Below are 17,282 nucleotides of genomic sequence, written 5' to 3'. Positions count from 1 at the left end.
AAACCAAGCAGACTCCCCAGAGCTCTCAGGGTCAAAACCATCCAGCAAAGAGTACATGTGGAGGGACTCATTGTTCCAGCTGCATATGTAGTAGATGACATTGTCTGGCATCAATGGGGGAAAAGGCCCTTGGTCCAATAAATGCTTGATTGCCCAGTGTAGGAGAATGACAGGTCAGTGAGGTGGGAGTAGGTGGGTGGGTGGGGTAGCACACTCATAGAAGTATGGGGTGAGGGGATAGGATAGGACAGATCTGGAGAGGAATGGGGGAAAGGGGATAACATTTGAAATGTAAATACATAAAATATCCAATAAAAAATAGGAGTTGATTATTTCACCCAATATAGTGACCAGAAATAATATTTTCTAGTGTAACACTATTTCTTTTCCTTACAGATATACTCTAAAATGATACTGATGTTAAATAATTCAGGGCCTAGTTCTTGCCTAACAAACACTGTGCACTTTGATGCCTCCTTCAGATGACTCTTCATGACTTAATTTTGTTTCCACTGGTTAGGCTCAGCTCAGTGAGTGTACACACCCCACAGGTGTTTTAGTGGACGTCACACTTTTTCTTAATTGTATGTTTTCCTACTGAGAATCAGGATTCCCAGGTGCCAAGTGAGAGATTTCTGAGCCCTTGGAGACTCACAGTGACTCTATGAAGGGGACATAATCTAGGGCTAAAAAGGTATAAAGCAGATTGGACTCCAGGGAACTGAGGGAGTGTTTGGATACTGGTGGGCCTGAACCAGGACAAAACAATGCTTCATAACCTTCATCCACATAGATCAACCAGATATCTTTACCAGTTTGTTGATATGCTCCCAGGGATGAATAGTCCAAGATTCTCAACTGAACAGATATCTGGGTTTTATCAATTATTTATCAGTGTTATGGAATTACTCATTGCTTTCTCTCTCCTGATTGTCCTCATTGAATTCCAGGAACAAATTTCTTGTTTCTCCTTAAGTATACCTGCTTCTCCTGGCTACTATCAAGATGGGGATTTTGTTATTGGAGGACTCTTTTCCCTCAGAGTGACTGCTAGAGACAATAAAATTAAATTTGCCTTTAATGATGCAATGGCTATACCGGAAGCTGTTATTGTGTAAGTGTTTGAATTCTCTCTTTAAAAAAAATAGAGTTTCAGGATTTCATACATATAAACAAGACATATTGATCTGACTGTAGTCTGCTGTTTCCCTTGCAATGTCTCCTGTCTTCAACTTTATGGGTTCTCTGTGTCTGTCTTTCTGTCTTTCTCCCAGTCTCTCTCCAATTTTAACATATTGAGTTCATTTAGACATGCCAGTATTGCAGGAGTAGAGGGCATTATCTAGAGTCTAGGCAAGCTACTAGACAAACCTCCTAATGAAACTGACAGAAAAGGAAATATGATCTTTCAAATTTTCCTCCCAGGAATCTCACCAAAAATTATCAGCACATGTTGGCAATGGTTTTTGCTATGGAAAAAATCAACAAGGAGCCAAATATTCTATTCAATATGTCCCTGGGATTTTATCTGTTCAATGATGACTTTTTTGAAACAAAGGCTATGGAAAGTTCTATGGCTTTGCTCTCAGGAGCAAGCCCCCCAATTCCTAACTACAGCTGCAGGCCTGAGAAGACTGATAAGCTGGTTGCAGTAATAGGAGGCATTTCAACAGGAATATCAACTCAGATCTCCCGAGTTCTAAGTCTCTACAATGTCCCACAGGTACACAAAGCTTTCCTGCTTTCCAGTCTTGAACTTCCTTTGCAGCCCAAGATAGCATTAATGAGATCCTTATGCCTTTGCTTTCCCACGGCTGGGATTTTAATCATACTCCATCATGCTTGACTAGATTTTTATTTTATAAGATTTTATGAGTTATTTTTTAATTATTTGTCATTTTATTTATTTACATTCCAAATGTTTTCTCCTTTCTCCGTCTAACCTCCCCAAACCCTACATCCTATCCCCTTCCCCGTTGACTCTAAAAGGGTAATTCTGCAACCACCCACCCACTCTAGCATCACTCCTCTAGCATCCTCCTTTACTGGGACAACAGGCCTCCACAGGACCAAGTGCCTCCCCTCCCTTTGGTGCCAGATAAGGCATTCCTCTGATACATATGTAGTAGGAGCCGTGGAACCACCCATGTATATTCCTGTGTCCATGTGATCTCTGAGGAGTCCAGTTAGTTGATACTGTTCTTCATAAGGTGTTGCCATCCCTTTCAGCTCCTTCAGTCCTTCCCCCAACTCTTCCACTGGGGTCCCCAGATTCAATCCAATGGTTGGCAGTAAGAGTCTGCCTCTGTCTTCTCTAGGTGCTGGCAGAACCTCTCAGAGGACAGCTATACTAGCTTGAGGGTAGTTCAGTGATGCCATCCCTCTACTTGGGGCCCTGTCTCTTTGGCTAATTCTAATTCAAAGTAATTCTGTACTTTTTGTCTAATATCCTCATTCATGCTATCCTCCTTTTTAATAGTTGAAATTTAAATTTTTCTCTTTCACCTATGACTAACTGGGTGCCTGTGGCTACTGAAACTTACACACATAGCCTAACACAAGTTCAATATCCTCACAATGTCCTGAGACATTTTTATCATTTCTTTTAGTAATCCCCTCACACTTCTTAAGCATGAACTGTGGAGCTGGCAGTGCTGTATTGTAGACCATATTCTATTCATGTTTCTTTGGTTTTATCATGTTGGCATTTTTGTTAGCATTTTTCTGTGTAGAATAAGTACACCGTCTGTAGTGTATGTAAATGAATCCCTAGTATATATAAATCATTCCTACTTTACCAGTGACAGATAATCCCTTCTTTCAATTTCTTGTCTTCTCCAGCCTAAGTGCTCTATGTCTGTTCTCAACTAGTTCTGGGTGTTAGGTCCTCTGTATGCTAAGTCTTACATCTTTCTTTCTTGATTAATTTTCACTTTTTCAGAGCACATTTTTGAGTTTAAGAAAATTTACAAAGGTTGTTCTGTGGTGGGTTTTCATTTGACTTACTTGGATAGTAATTTTCAGCAGGTTTATTTAGCTATCTGTTTTTATGTTCAGTTTTTTTCTCCACATTTTAAAATTTCTCCACCTAATGCCTGTTTGCTAAGTTCTATTTAGATTCAGAATTGATTCTCTTTTTGCATGTACCTGCTTATGTGAGCATTGTTTATGATTTTTTGTTATTATTGGTAACTCTATGCAGCATGTGTAACTCATGCCATTTTTCTTATTCTCTTTGATTTCTAATACTGAGGAATCATGACCTGATGAAGTTGCCATAGTTGTTTGTTCTGTCTCTCTCTGAGTCTCCCTCTCCCCCTTTCTGTCTCTGTCTCAGTGTCTGTCCCTGTCTGTCTTTTTCAGTTTGTTTGTCTGTGTTTTTGTGTATGTGTGCATGAGTGTTTGCTTGTGTTTGACCATGTGTGTGTATGTGTGTGCATGTGTGTGTGTGTGTGTGTGTGTGTGTGTGCATACTCTTGTGGGTGTACATGAGTGTATGTGTGTTTGTGTGATATGTGTCTCACATATGATGTATGTCAGGACTGTGTAGGTAGGCATATCAGGACAACTGATATTCTTTCTTCCTCACTTTCTCCACCGTTGTTTGAAATCTGAGTTCTGAATCAGAAGCTTAAGATTTTGAGTTGATTGCCCAGAAAGCTCTAGGGATTTACCTGTCTCCACCCTCCTATGTTAGGGTACAAGGGACACAGCCATGTCTGACTTATGGGGATTCTGAAGATTCTACTGCAGGCTCTTCTGCTTATAAAGGAAGCACTTCAAACCCAGTGAGCCGAGCCACCTTTCAGTGATTTGATTATATTTATACATGTGTATATATATATATATATATATATATATATATATATATATACATACATATATAATATCCTACAATATAATGGATTTGTCATAACATATTCATGCATGTATAGCATTATACATTGTTCTTCAGTCTCCTCAGCCCTGACTTTGGCCTACTGGACTCTACAGTTAAAATTTGATGTTGAGATTACCTTCTAGACACCAAAACAGTGAACTAAATATTCCCTCCATAAACTACCTGAGCCAAACCTCTTCTTACCTAACTATTCAGTTTCTTGCCATTGTGACCTCCATTTTGACCCCTTCCTCTGAGGCAACCTCATCCAGGCTTGTTCACTTTCCTGCAGACTCTGTGAGGTGCTGTCACTCCACATTCCCTTTTATAATGCTCCATAGATTCCGTTTTGTTTGTTTGTTTGCTTCATTTTGTTTTTGTTTTGGATTTGTGACATCAAGTAAACAAGCCTTTAGTGTTACCGTTTTTCCACTTCTATTATCAGGAAGATGAAAGTTTTGAAGTAACAGATTTGCAAATGGTTGTGTTTGACTGGTATTACCTGAGTGGAGATCAGGAGATAGACACTCTATGGCCTTTTTTCATATGTTCTATAAAAGGACAAAGGAAAAGGTACATTTTGTGTATGCAGTGAAGAGTAAATGACATAGGTAACTAATTGGTATTACTTAGTAAAGTTATTTAACTGTTCAATTTCTCCTAGAGTGCATAAGCAGAAGAGGTAAAACAAATCATTTTTAAATAAATCTATTTGTCATGACTTATATAGTAACTTTCTTTCTGTTTAGATCAGCTATGCTCCTTTTGACCAGAGTCTTGGGACAAGAGACAAGCTCCAGTCTCCTTACCAGTTTCCTGTGCACACTGCAGCTCTGTACCAGGGAATTATTCAACTGCTACTCTACTTCACTTGGGTCTGGGTTGGTCTGGTAGTTCCAGATGAAATGAGGGGAGAACTCTTCATTAAGGAAATCACAGAGGAGATGATCAAGCATGGAATTTGTGTTGCATTTGCAGAAAAGGATCCAGTATTTTCTTCTTTTGGTCAAGTACGCTGGTACCAATTAATAGTACATCTCATAATGACACGTGTTGTAATTGCATTTGGTGACAGTCATGATTTTCTGACACTTGTCTCTCTCATAAATTCCGGTGCTATTTTTGGTAATATCTGGATCACAACTTCTGATTGGTATACTGCCATATTACCCTTTAAACAAAATGGAATTTATACACCCTTTGATGGAGCATTATCATTTTCGGTTCACAAGGATGAAATTCTGGGATTCAAGGATTTTCAAAAAAGTGTTCAACCTAGAAAATACCCTTATGATATCTTTATCCAGGATGTTTGGTCGATTTTATTTGAATGTCCACATGTCTATGAGCATGTAGTCAAGAAACTAAGTCAATGTGAGCAAAATGGCAGCCTGAGCACACGATCTCTGAATGTTTGGGATATGAATACCTCACCTTTGAGCTACAAAGTCCACGAAGCTGTGTATGCCATTGCCCAGGCACTTCATGAGGAGCTGTCACTCAGAGTGAATCTAGACTCATTTGATAAATGTGGACTCCAGTCCCCTCTCCCATGGAAGGTAACATATGTTTATGCTTTCCTAGAGTATTGGGCCCTGGCTTTTAATTTCTGCATTTTGATTCATGATCTGAAATAGTTAGTGTTAGAAAAACATTTCTTATGCTAGCATGCTTCTTTATACTACTATCTCCTTCTCAACGTATCATGTTTATTCAGGAGCATACAGGAGCATACTTAGAAAAAAAACATGTCATAGTGTTAAAGTTGACCTAACATTTCTATCAGAAAAAAATACGTGCCTGTTGTTGAGAAAATGATATTCCTAGTTTAAGGAAATTGAAACAATAATATTTAAGTCATTTAATTTTCACATTTTTTATTACTCCTCTTAATGTTCTGTGAAATAATGATAATAAACAACTGAGGAAATTTGTACAAGTATAACTGTGGCATATTTTAAGGATTTTAGGTATGTTTGTTGCCAAAAGTTTGTTTGGTTTTGGTAAACAGACCCTTGAAGAAGACAGCTTTTATGAGATTAGACATTATCATCCACGACTGTTCTCCAGCCTACTTCTTTGATTTGTTGCTGTTTATGTGGTCTATTGTACTTGGTTCTACCTTAGGTCTCTGTACCACACATTCTCACATTCCTGGCAATCCAGGCTGTGTCTTTCATGGGTTGCCTCTCATGTCCTGAGCCTCAAATTAAACCAGTCATTCACTGGTTGATCAGTCCCACACATTCTGAGCCACCATTGCCCCAGTCCATGTTGTAGTCAGGACAGATTGTTGAGTCCAAGGTTTGATGAATGGGTTGGTGTCCAACATGTTCCACTGGAAGCCTTGCCTACTTACAGAAGATGGCCAGTTCAGGTTCAATATTCTCCATTACTAAGTTCTCACTAAGTTGACCTTCATTGGTTTCAGGAAGTTCTGCTTCACTAGGTTTGACATCTACTCTAAATGCCCTAGTATTCCATCTCTCTCTGTGTGTCTCCCTGACCATACCCTCTCCCTGTGTGCCAGCCTTCACAATTTTTTTCCTTTCTGTTCCTATCTTCACACACCCTCTCTTCTACCCAACAAATCTTTTGCATTCCCAGGGATATTCATTTGACCAGTCTACCCCAACCCCAAGAACTCACCTTGTCACTTATACTCTGCAGAGTAGTATTCCATTAAGTAAATATACCACATTCTCTTTATCCATTCTTCCATTGAGAAACATCTAATTTGTTTCTAGTTTCCTGATATTTTAAACAAAGTCACTATGAACTAATTGAGCAAGTGTCCTTGTGGTAAGATGTAGTGTCCTTTGGCTATATTCTCAAAAGTGGTATAGATGGGTAATGAGGTAGATAGATTCCCAATTTTCTGAGGATCTGTCATAATGATTTCTGTAGTTGCTGAACATATTTGCACTCCCTTTATTGATGTAATTATGTTCCCTTTGCTCCATTTCCTTGCCAGTATAAGCTCTAACTTTTAACATTGATTTTAGGCATGTTGACATGTGTACAAGAGAAGCTCAAAGTAGTTTTGATTTGCATTTCCCTAATGGATAAGGATATTGAATATTATTTTTATATGATTCTCACCCCTTTGAGATTTCTCTATTGAGAATTCTCTGTTTAACTCCATACCTAACTGTAAAAATTAGATTTGTGGTTTGTTGATGCCTTGTGTCTTCAGTTCTTTATATATTTTGTGTATTATTTCTCTGTCAGATTTAGAGTTGGTAAAAAAATCCTTTTCCATTCTGTTGACTGCCGTTTTGTCCTATTGATGTTCTTTGCCTCTCAGAAACTTTTTGCTGTCATGAGGTTCTATCTGTGTTCTGTTTACAAAGTTTCTTCTGTGCTAGGATGTGTAGAATTAAATACATTTTGGCAGCACATTCCACACTATCTTTCCTAAAGGTCTGGGTTCTCAAATGAAAAACACACACTCAGTCTTTATAATTTCATATGCTTTAAACAACTCAATGGTTGGGCCACTTGCTAACCTCCATTTGGCTAATCCACCTCCCTCTGATAATCCAGAGTTATCTTGTTCACTACTTTTTCTTCTATCAAAGGTTGGTTTCCATCAGCTATGTGCTTGTAAATTTTCTCATTTAAAGAGTTGTTTTTTTGGGAACAAAATTACCATTCATATTACAAGAATTTACAAATATTTTCAATGCTAATCCCTATTAATCTTCCATAAAGTTCAGTGTTCCATCCAGTGTGTTTTAATGTAATGATTATCATTTCGCCTTGATTTTTGAACAGGACTAATATGTATCTAGGAGTATTCTAACATGAAGATAGCCAATTAGATCAGTACCATTTTTGATTATGCTCTCTTTTTTCTATTTTGTGTTTATGGATCCTTTATAAAAAATAAGGTGTCCATACATGTGTGGATTTATTTCTGGGTTTACAATTCGATTCCATTGCTCACCATGTCTATTTTTATGAGAATACTTTGTGGTTTTCTTTACTATAGCACTGTGGTAGTCTTTAAAATTAGGGATGGTGTTACCTCTGGAAGTTCTTTTACTGTTTAGTATGTTTTTCTCCTGATCCATGAGGGTGGGAATTCTTTCCTTCTTCTGATATGTTCCTCGTTTTCCTTCCAAGACTTAAACTTTTTTCATACTAGTCTTTTGCTTCCTAGATTTGGCTACCCCAAAGTACTTTATATTTTGTAGTTATTGTGAAGAGTGTTGTTTCCCTGATATATTTCTCAGTTTGTCATTTGTATATAGGAAGGCTACTAATTATTTCTTTGAGTTAATCTTGTAACCAGGCACACTGCTGAAAGTGATCTCAGCCTTACAAGTTCCCTGTAGAATTTTGGGGTTTGCTTATGTATACTATCACATTATCTGTAATAATGATGTCTTGAATTTTTATTTTCTTGTCTGTATCCTTTGATCTTCTTTGGCTAACTTACTGCGTAAGGTCCAGTTTATTAATAACATCTCCTAGCTCCAGTATTTATTTAACTTGTATCAGGTTGACTCATGCATTGGTGATAGTGGGTTGGGTATTATAGTCTCCCACTATCAATATGTGAGATCGATGGGTGATTTGAGATTTCCTGGTGTTCTTTTAACAGACTTGGATTTAGATGTTTGTAGTATAGTTGTTGAGAATTGGGATGTCATATTGGTGGATTTGTCCTTTGAAGAGTACAAATGTTCTTTCCCATCTCTTTTGAGTAATTTTCTTTTGAAGTCTATTTTATCAGATGTTAGAATATCTATTGTACATTGACTTTTAGGTCTATTTGTTTAGAAATCCTTTCCCCAACCCTTTAATCTGATGTAACTACTATGTTGATTTTGAGATGTGTTTCATATTTGCTTTGAAAGGTTGAATCTTCTTTTCATATCCGTTCTGTTAGCCTGTATCTTTTAATTGAGGAATTAAGTCCATTGATATTGAGAGATATCAATGATTCTTCTTGTTTTTATCGGGTGCCAGAAGTGGTTGTATATGTGAGTATGAGTGTATGTGTGTTTGTTTTTCTGCATACTTCCCTCTTTTGGTGTTTCTGCTGTGAGGTTATGTATTCCCTATGTTTTCATTGGTATATTTTACCTTCTAGGGTTGGAGTTTTCATTTTAGCACCATCTGTAGCAATGAATTTGTCGACAGATATTGTTTAAAGTTGTGTTTATCACAGAATATCTTGTTTTCTCCAGCAATGGTGATTGAAAGTTTTACTGGGTATAGTGATCTGGGCATCTGTGGTATCTTCGAGTCTACAATGTAATTGCCTATGCATTTCTAGTTTTAGTGTCTGCACTGATATGTTTGTGGAATTTGAATATGTCTACCTGTACAAGTTATTTGGCCTTTTCTCCTTGAAGCATTTATTATTCTATTTTCTATATGTTCAGTGTTCTGATTATTGTATAGAAAAGTGAGTTTATTTTCTGATCCAATCTATTTTATGTTCTATATAGTTCTTCTACATTTATAGGCATTTTTTCTTTTTTCTTTTTCCTTTTCTTTTAGGAATTAGGTAATTTTTCTTATTTGAGAGTGTTAAATATGGGTCTTTGAGCTAGGATCTTCTCCTTGTTCTATTCCTGTTATCTTGACTTTTATTTCTATTAAATCTGTTCTTTCTCAGTGCCCCATATTTCCTGTATGTTTTGTGTCAGGGACACTTACTCTCCCTGTGGATTTCATTTCTAGCACACAGTCAAGTCTTGACAGATTTTTGTTTGTCTGGTTGAGTGTAGTATTTTACTCTAATTTGTTTCTTTTTTCTTTTTTTTTTTCTTTTTCTGTATGATTTTTTATTATATATTTTCATTTTCAATATTCTTTGTTTACATTTCAAATGATTTCCCCTTTCCCAGTTCCCCCCTCCCGATATGTCCCATAAACCTTCTTCTCTCCACCCATTGTCCAATCACCTCTCTCCTTTTTCTCTGTCTTCATACTCCCCTCCAATGCTAGATCAAGCCTTTCCAGTAACAGTGCCCTCTCCATACTTCTTCATGGGAGTCATTTGATAAGCTAATTGTGCCTTGGGCATTCAAAGCTTCTGGACTAATTAATATCCACTTATCAGATATTGCATTCCATGTGTATTCTTTTGTGATTGGGTTACCTCACTTAGGATGATGTTTTCCAGTTTCAACCATTTGCCTAAAAATTTCATGAATTCATTGTTTTTAATTGCTGAGTAGTATTCCATTGTATAAATATACCACATTTTCTGTATCCATTCCTCCATTGATTGACATCTGGGTTCTTTCTAGCTTCTGGCTATTATAAATAAGACTGCTATGAACATAATGGAACATGTGCCTTTATTGCATGCCAGGGAATCCTTTTGTTATATGCCTAGGAGAGGTATAGCAGGGTCCTCCAGAAGTGTTATGTCCAGTTTTCTGAAAAAACGCCAGACTGATTTCCAAACTGGCTGTACCATCTTACAACTCCACCAGCAGTACAGGAGTGTTCCTCTTTCTCCACATCCTTGCCAAAACCTGCTGTCTCCTGAGTTTTTTTTTTTTTTTATTATTCGATATAATTTGTTTACATTTCAAATGATTTCCCCTTTTCTAGCCCCCCCACTCCCCGAAAGTCCCGCAAACCCCCTTCTCTTCCCCTGTCCTCCCACCCACCCCTTCCCACTTCCCCGTTCTGGTTTTGCTGAATACTGTTTCACTGAGTCTTTCCAGAACCAGGGGCCACTCCTCCTTTCTTCTTGTACCTCATTTGATGTGTGGATTATGTTTTGGGTATTCCAGTTTTCTAGGTTAATATCCACTTATTAGTGAGTGCATACCATGATTCACCTTTTGAGTCTGGGTTACCTCACTTAGTATGATATTCTCTAGCTCCATCCATTTGCCTAAGAATTTCATGAATTCATTGTTTCTAATGGCTGAATAGTACTCCATTGTGTAGATATACCACATTTTTTGCATCCACTCTTCTGTTGAGGGATACCTGGGTTCTTTCCAGCATCTGGCAATTACAAATAGGGCTGCTATGAACATAGTAGAACATGTATCCTTATTACATGGTGGGGAGTCTTCTGGGTATATGCCCAGGAGTGGTATAGCAGGATCTTCTGGAAGTAAGGTGCCCAGTTTTCGGAGGAACCGCCAGACTGATTTCCAGAGTGGTTGTACCAATTTGCAACCCCACCAGCAGTGGAGGAGTGTTCCTCTTTCTCCACACTCTCTCCAACACCTGCTGTCTCCTGAATTTTTAATCTTAGCCATTCTGACTGGTGTAAGATGAAATCTTAGGGTTGTTTTGATTTGCATTTCCCTAATGACTAATGAAGTTGAGCATTTTTTAAGATGCTTCTCCGCCATCCGAAGTTCTTCAGGTGAGAATTCTTTGTTTAACTCTGTACCCCATTTTTTAATAGGGTTGTTTGGTTTTCTGGAGTCTAACTTCTTGAGTTCTTTATATATATTGGATATTAGCCCTCTATCTGATGTAGGATTGGTGAAGATCTTTTCCCAATTTGTTGGTTGCCGATTTATCCTCTTGATGGTGTCCTTTGCCTTACAGAAACTTTGTAATTTTATGAGGTCCCATTTGTCAATTCTTGCTCTTAGAGCATACGCTATTGGTGTTCTGTTCAGAAACTTTCTCCCTGTACCGATGTCCTCAATGGTCTTCCCCAGTTTTTTTTCTATTAGCTTCAGAGTGTCTGGCTTTATGTGGAGGTCCTTGATCCATTTGGATTTGAGCTTAGTACAAGGAGACAAGGATGGATCAATTCGCATTCTTCTGCATGCTGACCTCCAGTTGAACCAGCACCATTTGTTGAAAAGGCTATCTTTTTTCCATTGGATGTTTTCAGCCTCTTTGTCGAGGATCAAGTGGCCATAGGTGTGTGGGTTCATTTCTGGATCTTCAATCCTGTTCCATTGATCCTCCTGCCTGTCACTGTACCAATACCATGCAGTTTTTAACACTATTGCTCTGTAGTATTGCTTGAGGTCAGGGATACTGATTCCCCCAGATTTCCTTTTGTTGCTGAGAATAGTTTTAGCTATCCTGGGTTTTTTGTTGTTCCAGATGAATTTGATAATTGCTCTTTCTAACTCTGTGAAGAATTGAGTTGGGATTTTGATGGGCCTTGCATTGAATCTGTATAGTGCTTTAGGCAAAATGGCCATTTTAACTATATTGATTCTGCCGATCCATGAGCATGGGAGGTTTTCCCATTTTTTGAGGTCTTCTTCCATTTCCTTCTTCAGAGTCTTGAAGTTCTTGTCATACAGATCTTTCACATGTTTGGTAAGAGTCACCCCAAGATACTTTATACTGTTTGTGGCTATTGTGAAGGGGGTCATTTCCCTAATTTCTTTCTCAGCCTGCTTATCCTTTGAGTATAGGAAGGCCACTGATTTGCTTGAGTTGACTTTATAACCTGCCACTTTGCTGAAGTTGTTTATCAGCTGTAGGAGCTCTCTAGTGGAGTTCTTTGGGTCACTTAGGGAGACGATCATGTCATCTGCAAATAATGATAGTTTGACTTCTTCCTTTCCAATTTGTATCCCTTTGACCTCCTTATGTTGTCGAATTGCCCGAGCTAGTACCTCAAGTACAATATTGAAAAGATAAGGAGAAAGGGGGCAGCCTTGTCTGGTCCCTGATTTCAGTGGGATTGCTTCAAGTTTCTCTCCATTTAGTTTGATGCTGGCTACCGGTTTGCTGTATATTGCTTTTACTATGTTTAGGTATGGGCCTTGAATTCCTGTTCTCTCCAAGACTTTAAGCATGAAGGGATGCTGAATTTTGTCAAATGCTTTTTCAGCATCCAATGAAATGACCATGTGGTTTTGTTCTTTGAGTTTGTTTATGTAGTGGATTGTATTGATGGATTTCCGTATATTGAACCAACCCTGCATTCCCGGGATAAAGCCTACTTGATCATGGTGGATGATCGTTTTGATGTGTTCTTGGATTCGGTTGGCAAGAATTTTATTGAGTATTTTTGCATCGATGTTCATAAGGGAAATTGGTCTGAAGTTCTCTTTCTTTGTTGGATCTTTGTGTGGCTTTGGTATCAGCGTAATTGTGGCTTCGTAGAAGGAATTGGGTAGTGTTCCTTCTGTTTCTATTTTGTGGAATAGTTTGAAGAGTATTGGTGTTAACTCTTCTTTGAAGGTCTGGTAGAATTCTGCACTGAAGCCATCTGGTCCTGTGCTTTTTTTGGTTGGAAGACTTTCTATGACTCCTTCTATTTCTTTAGGCATTATGGGACTGTTTAGATGGTCTAGTTGGTCCTGATTTAATTTTGGTATTTGGTATCTGTCAAGGAAATTGTCCATTTCCTCCAGATTCTCCAGTTGTGTTGAGTACAGGCTCTTGTAGTAGGATCTGATGATTTTTTGGATTTCCTCAGTTTCCGTTGTTATATCTTCCTTTTCATCTCTAAGTTTGTTAATTTGGATACTTTCTCTGTGCCCTTTGGTCATTCTGGCTAAGGGTTTATCTATCTTGTTGATTTTCTCAAAGAACCAGCTCCTGGTTTTGTTGATTTTTTGTATGGTTCTCTTTGTTTCTACTTGATTGATTTCGGCCCTGAGTTTGATGATTTCCTGCCTTCTACTCCTCCTGGGCGAAATAGCTTCTTTTTGTTCCAGGGCTTTCAGGTGTGTCATTAAGCTGGTAATGTATGCTCTCTCCATTTTCTTTTTGGAGGCACTCAGGCCTATGAGTTTTCCTCTTAGCACTGCTTTCATTGTGTCCCATAGATTTGGGTATGTTGTGTTTTCATTTTCATTGTGTTCTAAAAAGTCTTTAATTTCTTTCTTTATTTCTTCCTTGACCAAGGTATCATTGAGTAGAGTATTGTTCAGTTTCCACGTGTATGTGGGCTTTCTGTTGTTTCTGTTGCTATTGAAGACCACTTTTACTCCATAGTGATCAGATAGGAGGCATGGGATTAGTTCGATCTTCTTATATTTGTTGAGGTCTGTCTTGTGACCAATTATATGGTCGATTTGGAGAAGGTACCATGAGGTGCTGAGAAAAAGGTATATTCTTTTGTTTTAGGATAGAATGTTCTATATATATCTGTTACATATAATTGGTCCAAAGCTTCAATTAGTTTCATTGTGTCCCTGTTTAGTTTCTGTTTTCCTGATCAGTCCATTGAGGAAAGTGCAGTGTTGAAGTCACCCACAATTATTGTGTTAGGTGCAATGTGTGCTTTTAGTTTTAATAAAGTTTCTTTTACAAAAGAGGGTGCCCTTGCATTTGGGGCATAGATGTTCAGGATTGACAGTTCTTCTTTTTGTATTTTTCCTTTGACCAGCAAGAAGTGTCCCTCAGGGTCTCTTTTGATGACTTTGGGTTGAAAGTCAATTTTATCTGATATTAAAATGGCTACTCCAGCTTGTTTCCTGAGACCATTTGCTTGTAAAATTGTCTTCCAGCCTTTTACTCTAAGGTAGTGTTTGTCTTTGACCCTGAGGTGTGTTTCCTGTAAGCAGCAAAATGTAGGGTCCTGTTTACGTATCCATTCACTTAGTCTGTGTCTTTTATTGGGGCATTAAGTCCATTGATGTTAAGAGATATTAAGGAATAGTGATTGTTACTTCCTATCATTTTTGACGTTATTTTTTAAATTTGAATGCGTAACTTCTTTTGGGTTTGATGAAAGGTTACTATCTTGCTTTTTCCAGGGTGAAGTTTCCCTCCTTGTATTGGTGTTGTCCTCCTATTATCCTTTTTAGGGCCGGGTTTGTGGATAGATATTGGGTAAACTTGGTTTTGTCATGAAATATCTTAGTTTCTCCATCTATGGTGATTGAGAGTTTTGCTGGATATAGTAGTTTTGGTTGGCATTTGTGTTCTCTTAGAGTCTGCATGAGATCTGCCCAGGACCTTCTAGCCTTCATAGTCTCAGGTGAAAAGTCTGCTGTGATTCTGATAGGTCTTCCTTTATATGTTACTTGGCCTTTTTCTCTTACTGCCTTTAGTATTCTTTCTTTGTTTAGAACATTTGGTGTTTTGATTATTATGTGACGGGAAGTATTTCTGTTCTGGTCCAGTCTGTTTGGAGTTCTGTAGGCTTCTTGTATATTCATGGGCATCTCTCTCTTTAGGTTAGGGAAGTTTTCTTCCATAATTTTATTGAAGATATTTGCTGGCCCTTTAAGTTGTAAATCTTCACTCTCATCTATGCCTATAATCCTTAGGTTTGGTCTTCTCATTGTGTCCTGGATTTCCTGGATATTTTGGGTTACAAGCTTTTTGCATTTTGCATTTTCTTTAACTGTTGAGTCCATGGTTTCTATGGAATCTTCAGCATCTGAGATTCTTTCTTCTATCTCTTGTATTCTGTTGTTGATATTTGTATCTCTGTCCCCTGATTTCTTCCCAAGGCTTTCTATCTCCAAAGTTGTCTCCCTTTGAGTTTTCTTAGTTGTTTCTACTTCTGATTTTAGATCCTGGATGGTTTTGCTTAGCTCCTTCACTTGCATGTTTGTGTTTTCCTGTAATTCTTTAAGAGATTTTTGTGTTTTCTCTTTCATGAACTCAGCCTGTTGACCAAAGTTCTCCTGTATTTCTTTAAGAGATTTTTGTGTTTCGTCTTTCATGACCTCAGCCTGTTGAGCAAAGTTCTCCTGTATTTCTTTAAGTGTTTTTTGCATTTCCTCCTTGTTGGCTTTTGTATTCTCCTGGATTTCTTTCAATGATTTTTGTGTTTCCCTTGCAAGGGCTTCTAACTTTTGATCCATTGTCTCCTGAATTTCTTTATGTATGACCTTCATGTGTTCCTGTACCAGCATCATGACCAGTGATTTTAAATCCAAATCTTGTTTTACTGGTGTGATGGGGTATCCAGGACATGTTGGTAGAGGAGAATTGGGTTCAGATGTTGCCATATTGCCTTGATTTCTGTTAGTGACGTTCCTGCGTTTGCCTTTTGCCATCTAGATCTCACTGGTGTTAGTTTATCTTGTCAGTGCTGGACTCACCAGTGCAAGCTGCCCCTTCCCAGTTGGCCTCTGGTGCACAGCTTACCTCCTGCACTGCTTGTAGACAGTGTGCTGCTGCCCAGGCTGTTCAGATCCCAAAGCAGGCACCCGAAGGCTCCCGCTGGGGCCCGCTGGATTCACTGGAGCACCCTGACTTCTCCCAGCTGGCCGCCCGGAAGCCCAGCTAGCCACTTGCAGGACTTGGAGATGTAATGATGCCGCCCAGACTGATCTGGATCCGGAAGCAGAGAGAGTAGAGCTAAGGGCTTCTGCCTGAGGCCTTGCCCCAGATTGTGTCTGTGGAGCAGATGGAGCCCGTGTGCACTCCCAGGGAGTGCCGATGGTGTATGCTACTGTGACCTCCCCTGTGTTCCGCTCACTCCGCTGGGCAGCCGATCCGCCAACCGGGCTGTCGCACACAAGGTTAGCCTGGCCGCCCAGTCCCTGAGTCCAGGCAAAAGCCTGGGAGGCCAAGGTCTGAGCAAAGTTCCCCTACGGCTTTGACTGTTAATTGGGTTTGCCAGGTGACTAGGATGGCGGGCGTGCGTGCCCGCGCTCCCTGAAAGCGCTGGGAGAGTCTGCTTTGCTAACAATCACCTGGGCGGGTTGACTCACAGATGGCCCACCCAGCCGCCCAGTTCTTGGGGTCAGTCCTGTGCCTTTTGGGGCCTAGACCCCCGCTTTGTTAGCCTTAGGCTATGCCTGTTACAGGTCTGCCCGCCTGAGCTCTCTGTCGCCCTGCAGGCAAAATGGCGGCGGCGTGCTCGCAGGCCTGGGCAAAAAACCTCCTGGTTGGGTTGGCACCCCGATGGCCCCCCGACCCGCCCAGGGCCTGGGTGCAGGCCAACGCCCGTCGGGCTCAGACCACCGCGGTGTTGGCCTCGGATTATGTTTGTGTACCTCAGTCTGTCCGATTCCTGGAGTACGGAGCCAAGATGGATGCTCCTCTCCTGACTGGTGGGAAGCCGAGTTCTGTCTCCTGAGTTTTTAACCTTAGCCATTCGGACTGGTGTGAGGTGAAATCTCAGGGTTGTTTTGATTTGCATTTCCCTAATGACTAATGATGTTGAACATTTCTTAAGGTGCTTCTCAGCCATCCGAATTTCTTCAGGTGAAAATTCTTTGTTTAGATATGTACCCCATTTTTTAATAGGGTTATTTGTTTCCCTGGGGTCTAACTTCTTGAGTTCTCTGTATATATTGGATATTAGCCCTCTATCAGATATAGGGTGGGTGAAGATTTTTTCGAATTTATTGGTTGTCTTTTTGTCCTTTTGACAGTGTCCTTTACCTTACAGAAACTTTGTAATTTTATGAGGTCCCATTTGTCAATTCTTGATCTTAGAGCATATGCTTTTGGTGTTCTGTTCAGGAAATTTTCCCCTGTGCTCATGTCCTCAAGGGTTTTCCCCAGTTTCTTTTATATTAGT

The 17,282-nt window shown here is 39.3% G+C and overlaps 1 protein-coding gene across 1 annotated transcript in view; it reads left to right on the top strand.

Annotated features, from left to right (window-relative positions):
* The first annotated feature begins 896 nt into the window (after nucleotides 1-896).
* LOC127677652 (vomeronasal type-2 receptor 26-like) overlaps nucleotides 897-17,282 on the top strand; it is a 37,288-nt gene continuing 20,902 nt past the window's right edge. The window contains exons 1-3 of the mRNA XM_052172686.1: nucleotides 897-1,114; nucleotides 1,426-1,723; nucleotides 4,630-5,439. Coding sequence (XP_052028646.1) covers nucleotides 900-1,114; nucleotides 1,426-1,723; nucleotides 4,630-5,439 — 1,323 coding nt within the window. The 5' untranslated portion in view covers nucleotides 897-899. The remainder of the gene's footprint in view (nucleotides 1,115-1,425; nucleotides 1,724-4,629; nucleotides 5,440-17,282) is intronic.

The sequence above is a fragment of the Apodemus sylvaticus genome, chromosome 2 (assembly GCF_947179515.1).
Source record: "Apodemus sylvaticus chromosome 2, mApoSyl1.1, whole genome shotgun sequence".
Classification (NCBI taxonomy): domain Eukaryota; kingdom Metazoa; phylum Chordata; class Mammalia; order Rodentia; family Muridae; genus Apodemus; species Apodemus sylvaticus.
Note: the sequence above shows the minus strand (reverse complement) of the source record. Positions and strands in the feature narration are given on the sequence as shown.